Source organism: Meleagris gallopavo, chromosome 15, assembly GCF_000146605.3.
Source record: "Meleagris gallopavo isolate NT-WF06-2002-E0010 breed Aviagen turkey brand Nicholas breeding stock chromosome 15, Turkey_5.1, whole genome shotgun sequence".
Classification (NCBI taxonomy): Eukaryota; Metazoa; Chordata; class Aves; order Galliformes; family Phasianidae; genus Meleagris; species Meleagris gallopavo.
In genome coordinates this window covers 12,597,513-12,616,852 of record NC_015025.2, presented here as the reverse complement: position 1 = coordinate 12,616,852, position 19,340 = coordinate 12,597,513, and the positions used below count along the sequence as shown (strand labels likewise).

Here is a 19,340-nt window from a genome sequence, read left to right as displayed (position 1 = left end):
TCTACAAGGAACCCATCCCAGCTGCTATTTATAATCTCAGATCTTTACCCAGAATTCACTTCTTAAAGAGGAATTTCTTTTCTCTGGGTGGAGCTGATTCTGACCAGCCGTGGGAGTGGGAAAGGGGAGAGGTGTGAATCAGTAGAAGAGCTGTTGCATTTCAGTAAGCAGTTGGCACTAGATAACTTCTGTTTTAATGAAGTCACATAATTAGCTGTATTTTGTTTAATAAATAATTTCCATTAAATAAATGGCAAGTAGGTCTGGTCGATGGCCTTGTGAGGATTGCTGTTAATGCTCCAGTCAGGTGCAGTGCTTTTCTGATGTACTCAGTTTGCCCAGGGCTGAAGAAAAGACTTGATAGAAAGCCTTGCTAGGTGTGATAACTGGGTGTTAGCAGGGTGTCAGCAGCACGTCTTCTCTGCGTTGCTCTTATGTGTTTTGCTCTAGTAATTGTATCACTCTGCTTCTGACGTGTTTGTAAATATGTTCTGAGCTACTGATGTTTAACTTATTGCACATAAATCACTTCTGTGGTTCATGGCTTGTGCTTCTTGGTGTAGATACTTCAACTTAAGATGGGGAACTTTGCCATAAAAGCTCTTATGTATGCATGGAACTGTGCAATAGTGTATTTTGATTTGTGGTAAAAATGATGTGTATTGGGAGTCCTTTGTAACCTTAAAACGTGCAACTAATGAGTAAGCTAATACAGTATTAATTATAAATCAAGGTATGTTTAAGCTGTTTTCCCTTTTCAACTGACTGAATCCCAAATATATTATTTGTGAGGTGTAAAGAAGGCAGTAATGCCTCTTTCTCATTCCTTCTCTGTGCACGGAGGTGGTACTGGTCTGCTGCCATACAGGAATGCTGGAGGGAGGGCTCTGCCTAGAGGAATTTTTGGCAGTTCTCTTCCTCTGTCCACGCTGGGCTGTGGTAATGAAGAAGCATTGACCAGAAACGTTTCTGAATTTCTTATCAGAATGATGAGGAAGAGAGTGAGAGCAGTTAAGATCAGTTAGATGCTTAACAGTAAAACTTAAGAAGCTGGTCAGAATCTCTATGTTAGAAATAATGTTTTTAGACTCAGAAGAGTAGGCTAAGGCTTGGATTAGAGTGCTGTTGTTCTGCAGACTTGAAGAATTGAGGATCCTTTTAGGAATATTCTTTTCTTGGTTGCTGAATTTGTGTCATGAGTTGAGAATTACAGTAAGCCTGGAAGTGATGGGTAGACAAGAATAGTTGCAAATGTTTTCTGTAGTTTGTACAAGGGGGAATGTGGTGGTGGTGATGGTGGTGTTGATCAATTTCTGAAGTCTCGTTGTTAAAGAATTCGGATATGGTTATTATTCTAAGCAGCTTTCTGACCAGCTAGGAGAATGGAAAGTCTAAAAGTTTCTTTGTTTAGCTGTGGTTGCTGGAGGTTTTGCTTCTGTAGACCAGTGGTGAAGGAGACTGCGGTATGATGGGGTGTTTGCAGAGCAGTACAGGGGTGTACTTATGAGAGGTGTCAGGACAGAATGTTTGTATTGCATTATAGACATAGTTAAATTATTGGGGGCTGGGGTTGGATTTTTATCTGTCATTCTAGTACCGTTGGATTTGAGCTCCTCTGTTCTCAGAGCAGGCTTTCTCACTTATAGATGCAGATTATCTTTCCATATTTTGATTGAATATCCAGTACAATACCTAGCTGTAAAATGGAAATTACCTTTTAAAGAATTCTCACTCTAATGTGTCATAATCCTTTGTTGTTTTGTATCGACAGGAATGCCCAAGGAAAAGTACGATCCACCTGATCCACGGAGGATGTACACAATTATGTCCTCAGAGGAAGCAGCCAACGGAAAGAAATCACACTGGGCAGAGTTGGAAATAAGTGGTGAGAAGCTGAGGAATGATCCTCAGATAAGATTTCAGTGTGTTTTAAGAGCAGCCTGCACAGTAGAGCTGGAACGAGAAACTAGGGAGTATGAAACAGCTGTAGGAAAGAAGTTCTAAGCTCGATGTGGTACATTCAGTGGTAAACTGGAAGAAGCAATAACAAACTGACATTTTAAGCTGAAATTTTGATTAAATAAGGAATTTCTTTAAGAGGTTGGCATTTCTAAGTGGCTGTTCAATAGAGAAATGTATAGAAAGCAAATAAACTTCTAATTGTGAAGACTTTCCCTTCCAGATCACTGAATCTGTGTTTTGCTTCAAGGGCCACATGTCTTTACATGTGAATATCAGTACTTACTCAAAGGTTACAGATGCAGAAACCTAGTTAAATGCTGCTTCAAGAAGCATTAATTTAGACTTGGATATCCACTTGGACATCTGCTACCTATGCATAGGAAATGCATTAAGTAATAGCTCTTTCCTTTCATGCTTTGTGATCTCACTATAGTCTGATTCCAGCCAAGAGAAATGTAGGTGGTGAAGAGAGTATATAAATCCTTTCAGCTCGAAAGGTTTCTTTGATCACAGTCACCTGTTTGCCTTTAGAGGATAGGAGAGAGGGAGGAGTTGTTAATGCAATTTTTAAAAATGCAGAGAAATACTGATTTGTACTTAAAAACCTTTCAAAAAAATTATTAATGAGCAATCACAGGAGAATGAATCCTTGAAGGAATTGTATGTATTTGCCTTGCAAAGTGGCAGTGTCTTTGTTCCATTAATGATCACACTGTCTTTTCCTTGCAAAATACTTGGTCATCTGCTACAGAAAGCCACAAATGCTTTAATTGCTTTTATTGAAATCTCTAAGCTCTTCGCAGCAGGCTTTTGTGTTCTAGTCACTCTCTTGTAGCTCTCTGGCAATTACACCTGCATTAAACATTTTGTTACCAGGGACTGCCTTTCAGATACAACATGTATCAGTGTAGCTTTCCCCAGGCACTGAATGTGAGTTGTTTCCTTAAACGGTGTTCTTCATCATAAAAGGAATTATTATGTGTGTATGTTTTGGTGTATTTATTAACGATGCTGTTTTTAACGCTGGGTTTTTTAAAGGCTCTTACACTTTTTTAACCTTAGAGAAACTGATGGTGATGCTCTTCCTTCAAGTTGGCACAGTTAGGTGATTCTTGCAAATGAAAAAAGAGCTCCTCCTGAGGAAAAAAAATCTTGGAGGGAAGAAATGTTTTGAGACCTTCTTCTGATTATATCTCACATTGTTTGCGTGCTGCAGTATAAGAGCCTTGATTCTGTAACACAAATCCACATTTCCACCTTTCAGTTTGTACAAAAATTATACCTCTTTACAAAAATCTCTGGCAGTGATGTATTCAGCTTTCAGCTGAATGCCAGATGGAAATCCATGTTCTCAACCAAGCATTTTGGTCACTCCAGATATAGTACTTTTATCTGTTCCTGGCTGGATGGATGCCACAGAACAAAGATTTTTGGTTTGAAAGATGTTACACAGAAATAAGGGGAAAATTGAAGAACCATCTTATATCCCAAATATAAACAGTAATTGAAGAAATGTTTCTTAAACGTCTGTAAACTGTTGAGAGGATGGTCAGTAAATTGGTTTGTTGTTTTATATGGAACTTGAGAAAAGACAAAAGCTCAGAACTTAAGTCTGCATTGTTTTTTCCCAATCTCATGTACAGTAGTGCTTAATTCTTTGAATCTATAAGATCAGTGATTCGTTGATTTTTATTTTTTTTAATTTTTCTTTCTTTACCTTCCTTCCACAGGGAAAGTGAGAAGCTTAAGTTCATCGTTGTGGACACTGACCCATTTGACAGCTTTGCATCTCAGTGACAATTCCTTATCCCGTATTCCTTCAGACATTGCCAAGCTTCATAATCTGGTGTATCTGGACCTGTCCTCTAATAAAATCCGCAGTTTACCAGCAGAGCTCGGAAACATGGTGTCACTCAGGTATGTGAGTTTAACAGGAGTTTAAGTTGTTCAACTATTATCTTTGTAGAAATAGCTTGGGTTTTAGTATAATAGTGATGTTCTAGTAAATGAAAAGCATAAACAAATTCCCTCTTCCTGATTTTTTTCACTTGTTCTCCTGTTCTGTGATACTCTGCTCTGATGTATGGTATCATATATCCGTAATGAGCTCTAGAAGTGCTCGGTTTGACAGCAGTCACCCATTTTATGTCTTTCCAGGTCAGGTTTCCATTCCTATGCATCTCTTTCTAAACTCTTTTACAAATCCTTCTGGAGTTATCTAGGAAATACTGATACACAGAAAATTGCCTTTATTGCAGTGTAGGAAGAAGGTCCGATTAAACATTCACAGTTGTATTAACTACTGTTTTTCCTATTTATTCATTATTCCTAATAATATTAGTTTTTATTCTCTGGGTTTAATAACGAATGCAACTTTTCTAATATCATCTCTTTCCCACCTTTACTATATTACATTCCTGTGGAAATTAAGGAGGAAAAAAATATCTACCATATGCAACTTTTTCACTGAATTTTACAATGTTTAGCTCCTCAAAGTTTTCATGGAATTATATCTCCTTTTGGAAGTGAAACACGAGTAGTAACGAGTATTTCTGTTAAGACTGCAGCATTTCATTTTGTTTGCAGAACACTGTTATGTAAACACATAAATGACATATAAAGGTAAATATCTACAAGCAAGAGTCTTCTGCCCTTGACCAGAAGAAAAAAAAGCCTTATTGTTAGGTTTATAACCAGCAACTGACTTTATTAATTATAATTTTGAAGATGTTTTTGGTCAGCTCTGTTGACCAGAGAACTCTGAGTCTAAAAGTAACTAGAATTTTATTGGAAGTAAGAAGGAGTAATGGACCACCAGCACAGCTTTAATGAAACTGGAGGCCAAGCCAGTTTGCACATAGAAATATTAGTCACTGCATTTTAATCTACTTTAGCAATACCACTTTGTTGGGGAGGATTAAATTAGCTGATGAAATTGGTACCAAAAGCTTAAATTCCAAAGTAGTTCACATCTCAATCTGTGATAACTTTCTTCTCTCCTTTATCTACTCTTCAGATATTGTAATCTAGCAATCCTAAATTTACTGGTACATTCTCAAATTCATCTTTGTACTTCATCAGCATCCTTTTATTTTCATCAATCTTCTTTTTTCCTTCTATAGTGCTGCTATAAAATTAATACTCATTACCTGAAGTTAGCTTCCCCTTGCATAGTCATCAGTAGTGTCAAAAGATACAATGCCATCTTCGCAACGCTTTCCCAATTTATTCTGACTCTCTGGAGTTTCAGCTCTCCCAGGCCCTGGACCTCTTTTCAGTAGAGAATGATAAAGCTCGTGAATGTGAAATGTGTAGCTAAGGTCTAGGATCAAACTAGAGTTCTGTTTGTGACAAAAACTAGCATTGAAATCCAGATCTCTAGACGTGAAGAACTAGTGCATTAATCCACTGCGCTCTCTCTGTCCTCAGTAATTGCAGCTGATCCATGATTTCTTTTCACTGTGGTGAAAGTGAAGAAAAATCCGTAAGTGCATCCTGTGTGATAGTGCTCTGCAGGTCACAGCTGTGCTGTAGTTCTATGTTTCAGGCTGGCTCTCACTGCAGATGCTTCCCATAGATTCTGGGGAGTCGTTCAGACTAACGGTAATTCAGCACGGGGCATTGCTAATATCCTGAGCCACAGAAGTCACTTGTGCTCTCACACTTTGGAATTGGTAACAGGTCTTGCAACTCCCACATCTGGAGAACTGCGTTTGGGCTGTATGGCAGAGCTCAGCCAAGGCTCTTGGCATCTCCCTTTTTACTGCAGGTACTTGAAGGAAGAGATGTCAGGGGGAGCAGTAAGATGTCTGATCTTTGAGGAAAGAGGAAAAATAACTGTAACATGCTATCTTGGAAAGCTCAGATCTAAAACAGATTCTCTTGATACACTTGAAAGAACTAGCGGAATTTGCTGTGATCATCTCTTCTGTACAGCAGGGGTTCCACGCATGCATAGATCATTAGAGAAACAAATTCTTTCATCCAAGAGAGAAATGGTGATGATACTTACTATTCTGCCATTCTTCCTTCTCACTCATTTTCCACTAGAAGATTTAGAACTATGTTTGTTGTTTTTTTTTGTAATTCGTATATAATCTAACTTTTTTTATTTTTTTTAGAATTTAGTAGTGCTTTGAAAAGGTGTTGTAGGAACAAAGGCTTTCCTAAAGAATAAATTAGGAGCCTTTTAACGTCTTATGGAATGTTTAAAGAAAATAATAATAATAATAATTTAAAAATTATGCCTATTTAAATGTTAAGTGTTTATGGAAGTGCTGAGAACTGTTGGGAGTGTTGATGATTTCAGATATTTTTTCTGTAAATAATATCATAATATTTTCTCTCTCTTTTTTTTTTTTTAACCTGCTGTGTGTCTTGTTCATACTTAAAACCCCAGAGTGACACAGTGGGCTTCTGAGTTAAGCTGAAATACGTGTTTTCAACTGTAGAATTTTCATATTAAAAAGCAAACACACAAAAACAACGACAGACCAGGTGGTTAGGTGTGTTATAGCCTGTCAGTCAGCTGAGCACTGGCTTGCTGTTTCTAGACAACCAGCTGATTAAAAACAATCTCCTCCTTTATCTTCCACTGCTCCATACCACTTCAGTATTGGTGAAATAAACCCCTCTATTCTTAGCATTCTTTCTAAATCTGCACTGAAACTGGGTGAGTTCTTTGGAAGTCACTGCTGGGGGAGGACCAGGTAGAGCTGACTTTTGCAAGGCTAGAAGAAGAGGTTTCTTTCCTTTTCAAATGCAATCTCATAGAAATCTGAAGGAAGCAAATTTTTATTGGAAATTGTGAGCAAAAATCTTCAACTTAGATTGGGATGATTTTAAGAAATTGGAAAGCTTTCTGAGAAGTCCATTTTTCTCTGCCCAGTTGATTGGAATGTCAGAATTCCAGGCACAAATTCTGCTTTTGTTTGTTCTGCAATTTTAGAAGTAAAAAAAGGTGTATTTTGTGTTATGAAAACAAGCAGTGTTGGTGAGAGACACAACTCATTATTTTTTTTGTGTGTGTGCCTGGCAATGCGTACACAGCAGATCAGTGTGCACTTTGCTTGTGTGACAAAAGCAAGCAGCTTAGTGGAGAGAATGAATTGCCTGGGAGGCATGCACACTGCTTTTTTTATGAAGTGTAAACCAGTGTTCTCAAGAGACCTTAACCAAAAAGAACTGTAACTCCCTGAACTAACACAGTAATGTCCAAGCTCTCCTAGTACTACCGTGGTCCTGAATTTTTTGCTTACTTGTTTTCTGGAATATAATTTCCTTTTATTTGGCCTTTAATCACAGCTGAGCTGTTTCACGGCCTGGTTTGCCAGAGCTTTTACTGCTTGGTCACTGGTAGTTACTAAATGCTTTAGTAATTGTTAATGTTTATCATATTTCTGTCTTGTTAAGATGAGCTTCCCAATCACCTGCTTTCCTCCTTACTTCATACCCATTCTGTCTGTGCGTGTGTGAGTACAGCAGAATCCCCCTAATGCTGTTCAGTGTTCAAGTTTGTTTATTTTTGTTTTTTTCTTCCTATGCTGTGGTTTGTTAGTATATTGTTTCTCTTTTAGTAACTTGTACTATAGGCTGCTGAAGACAAACCGAGGTCTGTTTTCAGCCCTATATGATTGTTACTCTGTCTACAGGGAACTACATTTAAATAACAACCTGTTACGAGTTTTACCTTTTGAGCTGGGAAAACTGTTCCAGTTACAGACTTTGGGTCTGAAAGGTATTACTACTTTTTCTTGGTATCTGTGCTTTGTTTAATGATGTCTCTCCTGCGATGTAAGGGCTGTAGACTGCTAATTCATGGATGTTACTGAGCAGTAATCCCAGATGTAGCTGCTTACTCTGCTTTTATAATTGTTTAGTAATTGTTAAAGAGAGGAACGAGAGTCACTTGGGTGAAATCCTCCAAGTGTAAAGAAGCTTCTCCTCTTTCTGCAGAGCGAGAAGCTTTCTGTTGCTTGTGCAGGAATCGGATAAGGTGCTTGTTTCAGTAACAGGCTACATTAGCAGTGTTTTGTGGGGTTGAATACCTGAACTTTGAAGCTTGTTAGATAATAGATTTAGTATCCTTAACTGATAAGTAAATTCATACTAGTTCTGTATCCTTCATTCAGCTTTTGTGTAAATGTGTTTGCAGGAAATCCACTCACACAGGACATTCTGAACCTTTATCAGGAACCAGATGGGACGCGAAGGCTACTGAACTATTTGCTTGATAATTTGGCAGGTACTGCAAAAAGAAGTAAGTGATCATTCTTAAAAGATCTATTCCTGCTGTGTAAAATAAATGTGATTATCACTTTTGTCTCTACTTTAAAATATTTCCATAGTCTCAACAGAACAACCACCTCCAAGGTCTTGGATTATGTTACAAGAACCAGACCGTACCAGACCAACAGGTACTGTAGTGCTTCAAGAAATTTTTATTCGTTTTATATCAAATGTTGATCTCTATGATCTGCTACTAAAATCTTTCATGCTTAAATTAACCAGTCGTCTGCCCAGTGCTGACAGCCAGTTAGTTGTAGCAGTCCCATCCTACCTAGAACCTCTGCTTCCAATTCTAATTTCCTTTTAATTAGCATACTCTTCACAGAAACTGAAATTACTGTCCAAAGTGAGTGAGTTAGTTGAATTGTAACAGGCTTAATTGAGCATTTGTGGAAGAATAAAAAATTGAAGACCACGATCATAATGCCTCTGAAAGGTAAAGATTTTTCTTTGAAGTTCCCTGTGTGTCATCTGACTCCACGCTTTCTTGCTATTTGGTCTCAGGTTGTATTTGTTTACTAATTTCTTCTGCATGAATTGTTTAAAATAAAGCCTTTTCTATTTATTAAAATGCAACTTTTTTTATGAAACAAAACCAAATATTATGCTGCTGGGTTACCTGTAATCTTGCCCCAGAATGTCTCATTATATCCCTCCCATTCCAAATTAATGCTGAGAAGTAGATTTTTCTTTTCATGTAAAGTTTTTGAAATGGAAATAAAATTGTGTTTTTATTTTACCTATACTTGTGTTTTGTGGGAAGGCTTCCTTGCCCTAACTGTGAATCTCTGAAATTATGTGGATCTGTTACAGTTGGTGGTACAAATTAGGATAAATTCACTAGCTATCCTAAGGTACGTAAAGTCCTCAAGTAGATTATCTGAAATCCGTTTGAAACTCCTTTGTCAAGCTTTTCCCAGTAATGCACCACTTAAAGTACATTTTTCTGCTGTATATTGCATTAACCTTATGAAGAGTTGTTTTGATTTTTGGTTTCTAAGTACACGTTAGTAAACGGCTGCCAGAAATCCCAACCTGGAGGTAATTTATCCTCCTGGAAGGACTGAAAGATGCTTTTACAGTGCAGGTGCTGCGTTTTGGTTGAAGCAAATGAAGCATCAATTCATAACCCCGCAGAAGACAAAAGAGAAGATAATTGTATGGTTTTTTGTTGTTAGTCTATCAGTATGTAACTAACATTATTGTTCTGCAGCCTTGTTCTCTGTCATGTGTTACAACGTGCTTTGTGATAAATACGCTACCCGGCAGTTGTATGGCTACTGTCCATCTTGGGCATTGAACTGGGAGTACAGAAAAAAAGCCATTATGCAGGAAATCCTGAGCTGCAATGCTGACATCATCAGTCTTCAGGTAAAAGATATTCTATAATTTCTTTTTCCCTTTCAATTCTCACATGCTTGTTTCTCTGTATTAAATATGCTTGCTGTAAATGGTATGTTTTCAAAACGCTCTAAAAATAAAAGGAAAAAAAGAAGTGGTGTTCAGAGCAGTATTTGCTGTTTGACATCAAAAGAATGCTTTTCAGCCCACGCAGTTGGAATGTGAACCAGCAGCTGCTGATCAAAGAAATGTATGTAGGGGTGTCTTTGTGTGTGCACGTGAGGGTATAATTGACACGTTTTCAAATAAAAGGCTTAGGATAATCATAACTCTGGGGATTACAGAAATTCATTTATATTTTCTTCTTAAAATATGAATATTGCTCTCAAATTTGTATTCTCCAGTGTACTTAATTCTTATGTGTTTTTTTCCTTAAATCTAATTTGGAACTGATTTACACTTCTGAAGAGTCTAAATAATATCAGCCTTGTGTGTTTTGGTAATAGTAGATTCATGGTGTGCTGTGTTCTGATTTTATAGGAGGTTGAAACTGAGCAGTACTACAGTTTCTTCCTGGTAGAATTGAAAGAACGTGGTTATAATGGATTCTTCAGTCCGAAATCTAGAGCTAGGACAATGTCAGAACAGGAAAGAAAACATGTTGATGGTTGTGCAATATTTTTCAAAACAGAAAAGTAAGTGATTTGATTCATAAAGCTTTGTGTCTTGCTCTTTTTCACACAATTTCTTGAGTGATTCTAAAGTCAAAATAACTTGGCATTGCTCACCCCTGTTGTAGCTGTTTGGTATTAACAAGTCAGGAGTTCACTAAATTACGCTTCAAATACAGCCATTAGGCATTAAAGACATTTGCATTTTAATTCTTATTTAAAAAAATAAAAATACTCAAAAACTGAATTAAGACTGCAAGCAATGGTCATAGCTTTCCTTCCGTCCTTCTCCTGCTTCCATTCCTCTGTGTCCACAACGATGCCTCAAGCAATTATTTAGTTGCTATTAAACTTGCAAGTTCGAGCTAGAATCTTATGCAGAATCAAAATGAAGCGCTCTTTCAGTAGGTCCTCCTCCTTTTTACAGAATAAATGTTTTCATTAAAATCAGAATACTATCGTAAAAATAACTAGGAGAACAGTATCCTTTTGATTTCAGTTAATGACTTTTATGAACTCATAGGATGGTCTGAGGCTTTCTTATCGTAAATGTGTTTGAGCTTTAATTAAGAGGGGAATTTATCTATAACATTTCCTTTGGTAACTGTCTACTGAAGAAAGCGGATATGATGTTCCTCTTTCAGATTTACTTTGGTTCAGAAACATACCGTTGAGTTCAATCAACTGGCTATGGCAAACTCAGAAGGCTCAGAAGCTATGCTGAACAGAGTTATGACAAAAGATAACATTGGAGTTGCTGTGTTGTTAGAACTGCGAAAAGAATTGATAGAAATGTCATGTAAGTGCTGTTTAGTTTTTGAATGCACTGTATTTTATCAATGAAAACAAACAAAAAGCCAATTGTCTCATCACTTGAACCATACATCTTTTTCTCAAATCCTCTTTGGAAATAAATTTCTCTGGCATACAGTGTTTAAACTTACATTCATCTGTTAAATCCAATCTCCTTTTTACTGTAACTGTGCTGAAAAAAAAAAAAAAGAATATTCTACAGTTTGAGGGATTCTGCTTGGAGATGCATGAAGGTATCAGAGAATGAGTTGATGTTAAATTATTCCTCACGCTTAGAATCAACTAATCCACGTAGCACTTAGTAGTTACAAGAGGAGTTGTGTAGCCTTCTTAAGCTAAATGCTAGTAATTCTTTTCAAACAGCTGGTGTTTTTTTTTCTCCCCTTAAACATCTTGTTTAAAATTGAACACAGTTAGAGATGATTGTATTTTCTGTTGCTGACTATGCAAGGTAAATGTTTAATTTTAAATTTTAGCTGGAAAGCCACACCTGGGGATGGAAAAGCAGCTCGTTCTTGTTGCTAATGCACATATGCATTGGGACCCAGATTATTCTGATGTGAAGCTGGTTCAGACTATGATGTTCCTATCCGAGGTAAAGAACATTATTGATAAAGCTTCTCGTAGTCTCAAGCCTGGTGTTGCAGGGGAACTTGGAACCATTCCGCTTGTACTGTGCGCCGATCTCAATTCTCTGCCTGACTCTGGTAAGAGCACTATTCCTGTTGTTATTCTTTTTTCAGACTATTTCAGGTGTGGAACAATCCAGATGCTAAGGTCTCAATTTTTAAAGGGATTTTTAACCCAGGGAATATATTGTTTGATATTACAAGCTCTGAAAGTGAAAATAAAGAGATGGAACTGCTTCTTTTGTGAGTGACTTTTATTGCCTTGTAGTACTATAGCTCAATTTTTGTTTTTTTTCCTAGAATCATTTTGATTGTTGTCTTAAAATACAGGACTGGAAAAGAAGAAAATGTCTTCCAAAATAACTGTCAATGTTACTGTGCTGCAGAGAACTGTGGGTTGTTTTTTACGATTGGTTTTAAGTGTGAAAATACATGTTCTTCTCTTTAAAGTTGCAACCAATCGTTTTCTGCTGCTTAAATGTTTTAGGACTTCTAAAACTCAATACATCTCCAATGAGAAAAGAGTTCTTCAATGCTCCTCAATAATGTGCAGATTTCTTTGACTGTAGCAAACTATAGAATTCAAGAAAAGAGCAGATTCAGTTTAGCCCTTCTTGACTCTTTCTCAGGTACCCAATTTGAGTGGTGGATTTGAGAGCCATCTTCTTTCTTATTGTTGATTACTACATATAGTTATCTCCATCCCTACTCCACTTTCCTTTTGGCCTCTACTTGGCAACGTCTTAGCCATTGCTATCAACCCTAACATGATGCTATTGCTTAGCAGTGCTGGAAAAGGGATTCTCTGCGATGCAAAGAGGGCAAGTATTGCTGGTGCTTACTGCAGTGGGCAGTTCATGTCTGATTGTGCCTTCAGAACACTTTGTCACTTCTTTTAAATCCTGAACCCTAACACAGCTGTTCTGAAATTAAGAGGCACAATCATAGATATTTTTTTTTTAATTCTTTTCCAGACAGAATCTGTTCTGCTTTGTAGCCTCTTGGATTTCTAGAGTCATTTTAGCCAAGCAGTGTCGAAAGCTGAGATTTGTGTGTGAACATGAAAAGAAGTGGCCTACCAAGCACCTATGGAATTTTACTTCCATCTCTTTTATCTTCCCCAGCCCTCTCAAGACAGTCTGTTCTATTTAATTTTGTTTTTTTTTTCTAATCAATGAATCAGTCTTTGTTCTAGGTGGCATTTGCTCTTGAAACACAAAGACACTGTCTCACAATATCTCTTCAAGATCAACTGCTGACTATATTGTGTGTGCTTATATAAAGCAGAAAATTGCACATACAGCTCAAAGTAATCCATGCACACTTGCTGAATGCTTGTTAATACCTTATTGTGTATCTGCCTCTCCTAATAGGTGTTGTTGAATACTTGAGCACTGGTGGAGTGGAAACAAACCACAAAGATTTTAAGGAACTGAGATACAATGAAAGTCTTACTAACTTCAGTTGCAATGGAAAAATGGAACAACAAATGGAAGAATTACACATGGTTTCAAGTTGAAGAGTGCCTATGAGAATGGTCTAATGCCTTATACAAATTACACATTTGACTTCAAGGTAAGGACTTTGCAGTTGCTTTGAAAAAATTTTCCGTCTTCAAGTTTTATTAGTGGAAATCCAGTTAGTTAATTGTTTAACAAAGAAGTTAATGTTTAGGTAGCTAACAGTAAGTTTACCAAGTTCATTTAAAACAATTAAAGCACTTAGCAAACAGAACGCCTAAAACTTCCATCTCCTAGAAATCAAGTTTTCCTTTCTCACATTAGTATTATAGTAGTTCTGCAGAAAATGGGCATTGTTATCCTTCCCTGGAAATAAGATGATGTATTCTAGTAATCTAAACTAAATGAAATAGTGGAATTTGGACAGTTAAGCTGCCGATTTCAAGGAAATAATCCATGCTACTGCTGGAAAAGAAAGATGGCTCTGTTCTTCTTCAAATTACACTTCTCTGATTTTGAAGCTCTGTAGGAGAATAGAAATTGAAACCTCCAAAAAGAGAGCAGGAGTGACGTGGGGTAGAATTTTCACTCGTTTCTCTAATCTGTACTGGACTGCTCACAGGACAGGAAATGGAAGTTTCCTAAATTGAAGATAAACTACAGTGAGGGAATGATAGCATGGCAGTTATTCCTAATACTGAATTCACCTTCTGTTTAGCAAAATAACTCGGGTAAAGATAATGTACTAATAATGCTATTTCCCTTCTTGTTTTAGGGTATTATTGACTACATCTTCTATTCTAAACCTCAGCTAAACATACTTGGCATTCTTGGACCTTTGGATCATCATTGGTTAATAGAGAACAATATAAGTGGTTGTCCACATCCACTCATCCCTTCTGACCACTTCTCACTTTTTGCACAACTGGAGCTTTTGCTGCCTTTCCTGCCTCCTGTAAATGGAATCCATCTCCCTGGCAGGAGGTAGTTAAGTACATTTTAGAGGGTAACCTCAATCAAACCTGTACAATTGTAAAATCTGAATATAGAGGAGTGAGGTATGGCCAACAGGGATTTTTTTTCTTAATGATCTTAATCTTAAATCTAATTATTTGCTAAAGACATAGTAAAAGCCAGGTGCTATCAACAGACATAATTCTGAGCCCACTATACTTTGTATACTGTCGACAGCGATCGGTGCATTTGCACCTTTCTTTAATAGATTGCAGTTAACCTTCCTGTTTCTTTTATCCAACATGACATTTTCATGCCTTGAAATAGGGAATTGTTATACAGTATATTCTCTTTGCACAGTTATCTGTAGCACTACTTTTTTGAGGCCAGTAGGAACATCCACAGAACATTCTTCCGTACTTCACTCCCTCCTTTTTCAGACTTGTTTGTAAAATATAGAATTTGAATTTAGCCTTTATTGATTGTATATGAACAACAGAAAACCTGATTTATGAAATTTTGTACTTTAAAAAAGAAAATCAGATTTGGAAAATGATTGTATTGTAAACTAAGGCTAAATTTTTATCTGTTTTCATGTGTTATAAAGGCCAGCTCGTAAAAGAGGTTGACACAGGTTTTCTCTGCTAACGATTTGCACTGTTAGGGTTTTGTTAGCCCTTTTGTACTACTTCTTATGTTCAATTGAGAACGTTGCTTTTAAAATCCAAATCTATAAAATCTCAGTATCTTACAGAGGACTAAATACATTCTATCGATCTCTGATTTTTAAAAAAGAGAAAAGCATGGAGTTCTCACAGAACATATAAGCTAAGCAGTGAATATAAGTAGACCTGTATGCATTGAAAGTTATTGCAGATGTGTATACTCTCAGATATTTTTCTCATCTCTAACTTTTGAAGTAAAATGTAGGGATACTTGTGTATAGCTTCCTTGTTTCTGTTTTAATACCTGTCCTATCTCCACTGTGCCTGCTTAAATTTGTTCTCAACTAGCACTGCCTGTGCATGCAGAGAGAGCCTGTGCATCCTCTTTTATTTTTTTAAATAACGTTAACACTTGTGAAAATTTTATGAAGATACTTTTGTATAAGCTGTGGCATCTTCTTTTTTTCCTTTGTGAAGCATTGGGTATCACACTCTGAACATGTTCGGGTTATGGGTACACAGTTTCTAGCTTCTAACACCCATGCACTGCTTCTTTCAGTCTCATTGCACAGTGCTCTGTTTCCCACTAAGAATTATCATGTGAATTCTCCTTAGTTTGAGTGTGTTCCTCAGTTTCAGAGTATAATTCCTTGACGAAGAAAATAAAACCCTTATGTTTTCTATTGATGGAGCAGTGTAAAAAGAAACGCGTTTTCAAAACAGGTCCCAAAGACAATTCTTCAGATCATTTTTAAAGTGACCAAGTCTTATTTTTAAAGTGTCAAGACTAAAGTTATTGTGTACCCTCAGTGCCATTTGTGTCACGAAGCCAAGTATATAAAAGCTTACAAATTTAACTTGTGTATTTGTATTCTAAAAGAGAGACGTTATCACCTCCTTAAACTAATACAACATAAATAATCAATGTAAAAAAGAAAATAAATGGAGATAGAAAGCTTGATCTTAAACAGCTTTTGTTTCAGCTGCGGGCAGGGAAGCAAAAGGACACTGAGCATTAAGAGAACTTTCTAAATATTAAGAATTTTTATGTATATGGCAGAGTGGATTGGTAATAATGATTCAAAATTTTATTAAAAATTAGTGAGCACATAAGTGTGCTCAGACCGTTCTGTTTTAAGCTGAAAGTGAACGTGACAAACAGTTCGGATGTGTGAAATGTACATTTTTAAATTGCAGTAGAAGAAATTCTGATCTTGAATCCTTGTCTGGGACCTGATCTCTTGGGGTTATTTTGTTTTAGTTGTGAAAACACCAAACACGTCCAGTTTATAATCAGTACATTGAAATGCTGGTAGTATTGCTGTAGTAGACTTAATGCTTAGTGTTATTTCTTTTCTGGTTTCTTTTTTTTGTTTTGTTTTTTTTGTTGGTTATTTATTATTTATTTATTTTTTTTTTTGTAAAGTGTGAATAAAAAGTGTTTTACTCATGTTTCCTTAATGATGTCTTGGTAATGTACATCATGACAATTTCCAGTGAGGACGAGTGGATTTAGCTCGTCCAACTGAGCAAACTGTTTTTCTTTTCTGAGGATCTGGATTGTGTATTGAGTCCAGAAAGCTTTACAGAAGGGGAAGGGAAGCACTTACTCATTTTGTATTTCTTAGAGGGGGGATAATTTACTTTAATAGATGCTGGAGCTTGAGTGCACTTGTTAGATTGAAAAGGTTTGAGCTTTATCCAGTATGTGTTCTCCTATATTTCTTAGTCTTAAACATGTTTGAAATTATTACATCATTAAAATGTGGCCCGTTGTGCTTTTGGAGAGACAGCTGTCCCTGTTCAGTCACCTGGCAGTCTTAAGGGTCCATTTAAGTAACCATTTCCTTCAGCTTTTGTACTAGTCTATCAGATCCCAACTAATGACCCACTGAATACATTTAAGGCACTCCTTTGACTTCACTGGGTTTTAACTGGACTACAGTGGTCACTCGAGAGAGGAGGGAATGAGAAATACTTTGAATGCAGGGAAAGAACAGAAGGCACCAAAACGGAGCTGAGATAAACTAAAGAAAATACATTCGTACATCAAACAAATGTAACTCAAAAGTCTCAATTTCCAGCTATAGCATAGAATAAGGCAATAAACCATGTCTTCACACAATCAAAACATTTGCTTCATAGTTTTTGACTTAAAATGATTATTTGCAGTATTTTATTGGAGGTGGATTTGGGTGTTGCCATAATGTACCTTCAGTGTTCCTGTTGTAAAAGCACGTACTGCGAAAGCCACAGAACATCAGTGGGATTTGTTGAGGTTTGAGCAGGCTTTTTTCCACTTAAAATACGGTCAACCATATCTTGTCTACTTGTATTTGCATTTGCAAAGAATTCTGGGAATCAAAATGTTAAATTGAGCATACCTTTAGCTAAGAGAATTGATTACGAGATTGATTACAAGGTGAATCCACAAGCTACATCTTTAGAATGACATCAATTGGGAGGGGTGGAAGGGGAAGGCACGTAAGTCAGTGTCAGTGCATTTTGTAATTATTTTGTCCTTTTAGCTTTAAATTTGGCCAACACTTGGACAAAACTGAGTTTGTTTAGAACGTTGTACGTAGGCATCTTTGGTGTAACTTTAGCAAGTCTCTCAAGTTCGGGTGTTTTGTGGTTTTGTTTGGTTGGTTTTGGTTTTCTTGAGCAGACTTAGGTTATTGTTTGCTTTTTCAGCCACAAGCTAAAACCTGTATTAAAGACAAAACGATTACGATGTCATTGGAAACGGCGACTAATTACACTGTAAAACTTTAAAAATAGTAATAATCAGTTAACTGCATAAGTAGCAAGCCTTTCTCATCCAGCCGGTCACAGTATTTTTTTAGTATGTTAACTGCTATTCTTTTCCTTTGGTTGCATAAATTTGTAACACTTAAGTGTCTTGGTATGTTTAAGTAGTGTCTAAAATAGAATATCTTAGTCTTTATTCACAGTACTTCTGTATAACGTGTAATGCACTGGACTAACTCTTGTTTACCATTCATGTAACAAAAACCAGCACATTATCTGCACTAAGCTCAAAGAATGTTGCATTTGTCTATAGGCAGCTCTTCAATAAGATTAATGGGAAACTGAATATGGTCTGATGGTAAACAAGGGCTTTTACTGTTCTCTTCAGTGGAACTTTCTTCTTGGTCAAATTTTAACTAGTTAGTATTATATTTATATACAGGGTCTTCTTTTTCCTTACCAATGTATTTTCCTACTCATAGCTGACCAATAAATCCAATATCTGTTTCAAACCTTCTTGAAGTCTAATTCATATTTTAACTTAGTTCTGAAAGCTTTTTCTCGAGGTACATGTGTAGCCAAAGTAAATGAAGGATGCCAAGGGTAACATGGAAGCAAGTAAGCAAATCAGATAATCCTGGGAAGCCTTTCCTGTACTCCGTAGAACTGAGGACCAAAAAACTTTGAATCAATTGGGCTTGGATTGCAGAATCAATAAGTGGTTAACAGTGCCTCCAGACTTTGTGAAAAACGTGTCCAAACAAATTATGAAGCCTGTTACCTTCTGACCAGATTAGACTGCAGCTCTGTGTCTTCATATCTGACCATCCTCTGGCCATCACAGTAAGGGGGGGTTGTGTGGCAGTGCAGGAGCCATGGGTTTGCTCTGTAACCCATCTCCTTCCTACCCCAGAAAGCCCAAGTCAAACTTGGGATCTGGCAACAGGAAGGAATTCAGAGGTTCCTCTTTTCATTAATGTACTGCAGAAGAGGAACAAAGTGAAGATTTATTTTATCTTTCTTTTCAGAATGAGATTCAAGGTAACTTGTGTCCTTAGTTCATGTATTTTCTCCTGCATCAGACTGTATGCAGGTTTTAAAGGCCACAAAGGCTTCAGTGGCCAGAAGTGTGGTGTGTTGTTTTCTGTGACATTCCCTCACTAACTGCAGAAAACAAAATATCTTTGCTGTGTAAAGCACTGAAGCACAGACATCTCACAGGCACTCCTGCGTCATTTCAGAGCTCGTACTCTCTGCTGGCCCTGCTTTTGACATAAATGGCCTTGTTCAGTGTTCCTATGAGTGCCACACACCTCAGAGTACTGACCTGTTTGTATTTTTTTTAAATGTAGAGTTGAGAAGCAGCTGTAAGTCCTTAACAGAACTGTGAGTCCATTAGAGTTTTCTGCAATGATTTCTCTTTGTATTTAAAATTCTCACCCACACGTTTGCTGTCTTGCCACTAGATGGTGCATGCAGCACAGGGAGGCACAGGCATGTTTGAGAGCTGCACCCAGAAAGTGGGGCTTGTGGAATTATTCTTTAGAGTTTGTGCAGAAATTCAGGCCTAGGAACTAAGATTTTTCAGTTGGTTTGTTAACGTCCATGTCAATTTAATACTGGTTTTATAAATACAGCTGCTGTGATGGGAATTAAAAAGACCTACTTTAACTACAGTTATTTTAACACAATGGAGTGCCAAATCCGGCCAGACTCTGAGTTACTGCCTCATGTGCACCAGCTCTTCAGAGAGAGTACAGACTTATTTTATGGTGTGAACTTTCCAAAATGGTGCAGGTGAACTCT

At 37.0% G+C, this 19,340-nt stretch overlaps 1 protein-coding gene across 1 annotated transcript; it reads left to right on the top strand.

Annotated features, from left to right (window-relative positions):
* The first annotated feature begins 96 nt into the window (after window positions 1-96).
* Window positions 97-18,050, top strand: CNOT6 (CCR4-NOT transcription complex subunit 6). The gene is given in 13 exon segments (XM_003210437.4): window positions 97-163; window positions 1,772-1,885; window positions 3,693-3,879; window positions 7,614-7,699; window positions 8,117-8,221; window positions 8,310-8,378; window positions 9,464-9,621; window positions 10,132-10,286; window positions 10,907-11,061; window positions 11,552-11,782; window positions 13,078-13,176; window positions 13,179-13,279; window positions 13,940-18,050. Coding segments are annotated over 12 exon segments (1,671 nt in total). The 5' UTR covers window positions 97-163; window positions 1,772-1,773; the 3' UTR covers window positions 14,153-18,050.
* Window positions 18,051-19,340: the final 1,290 nt, after the last annotated feature.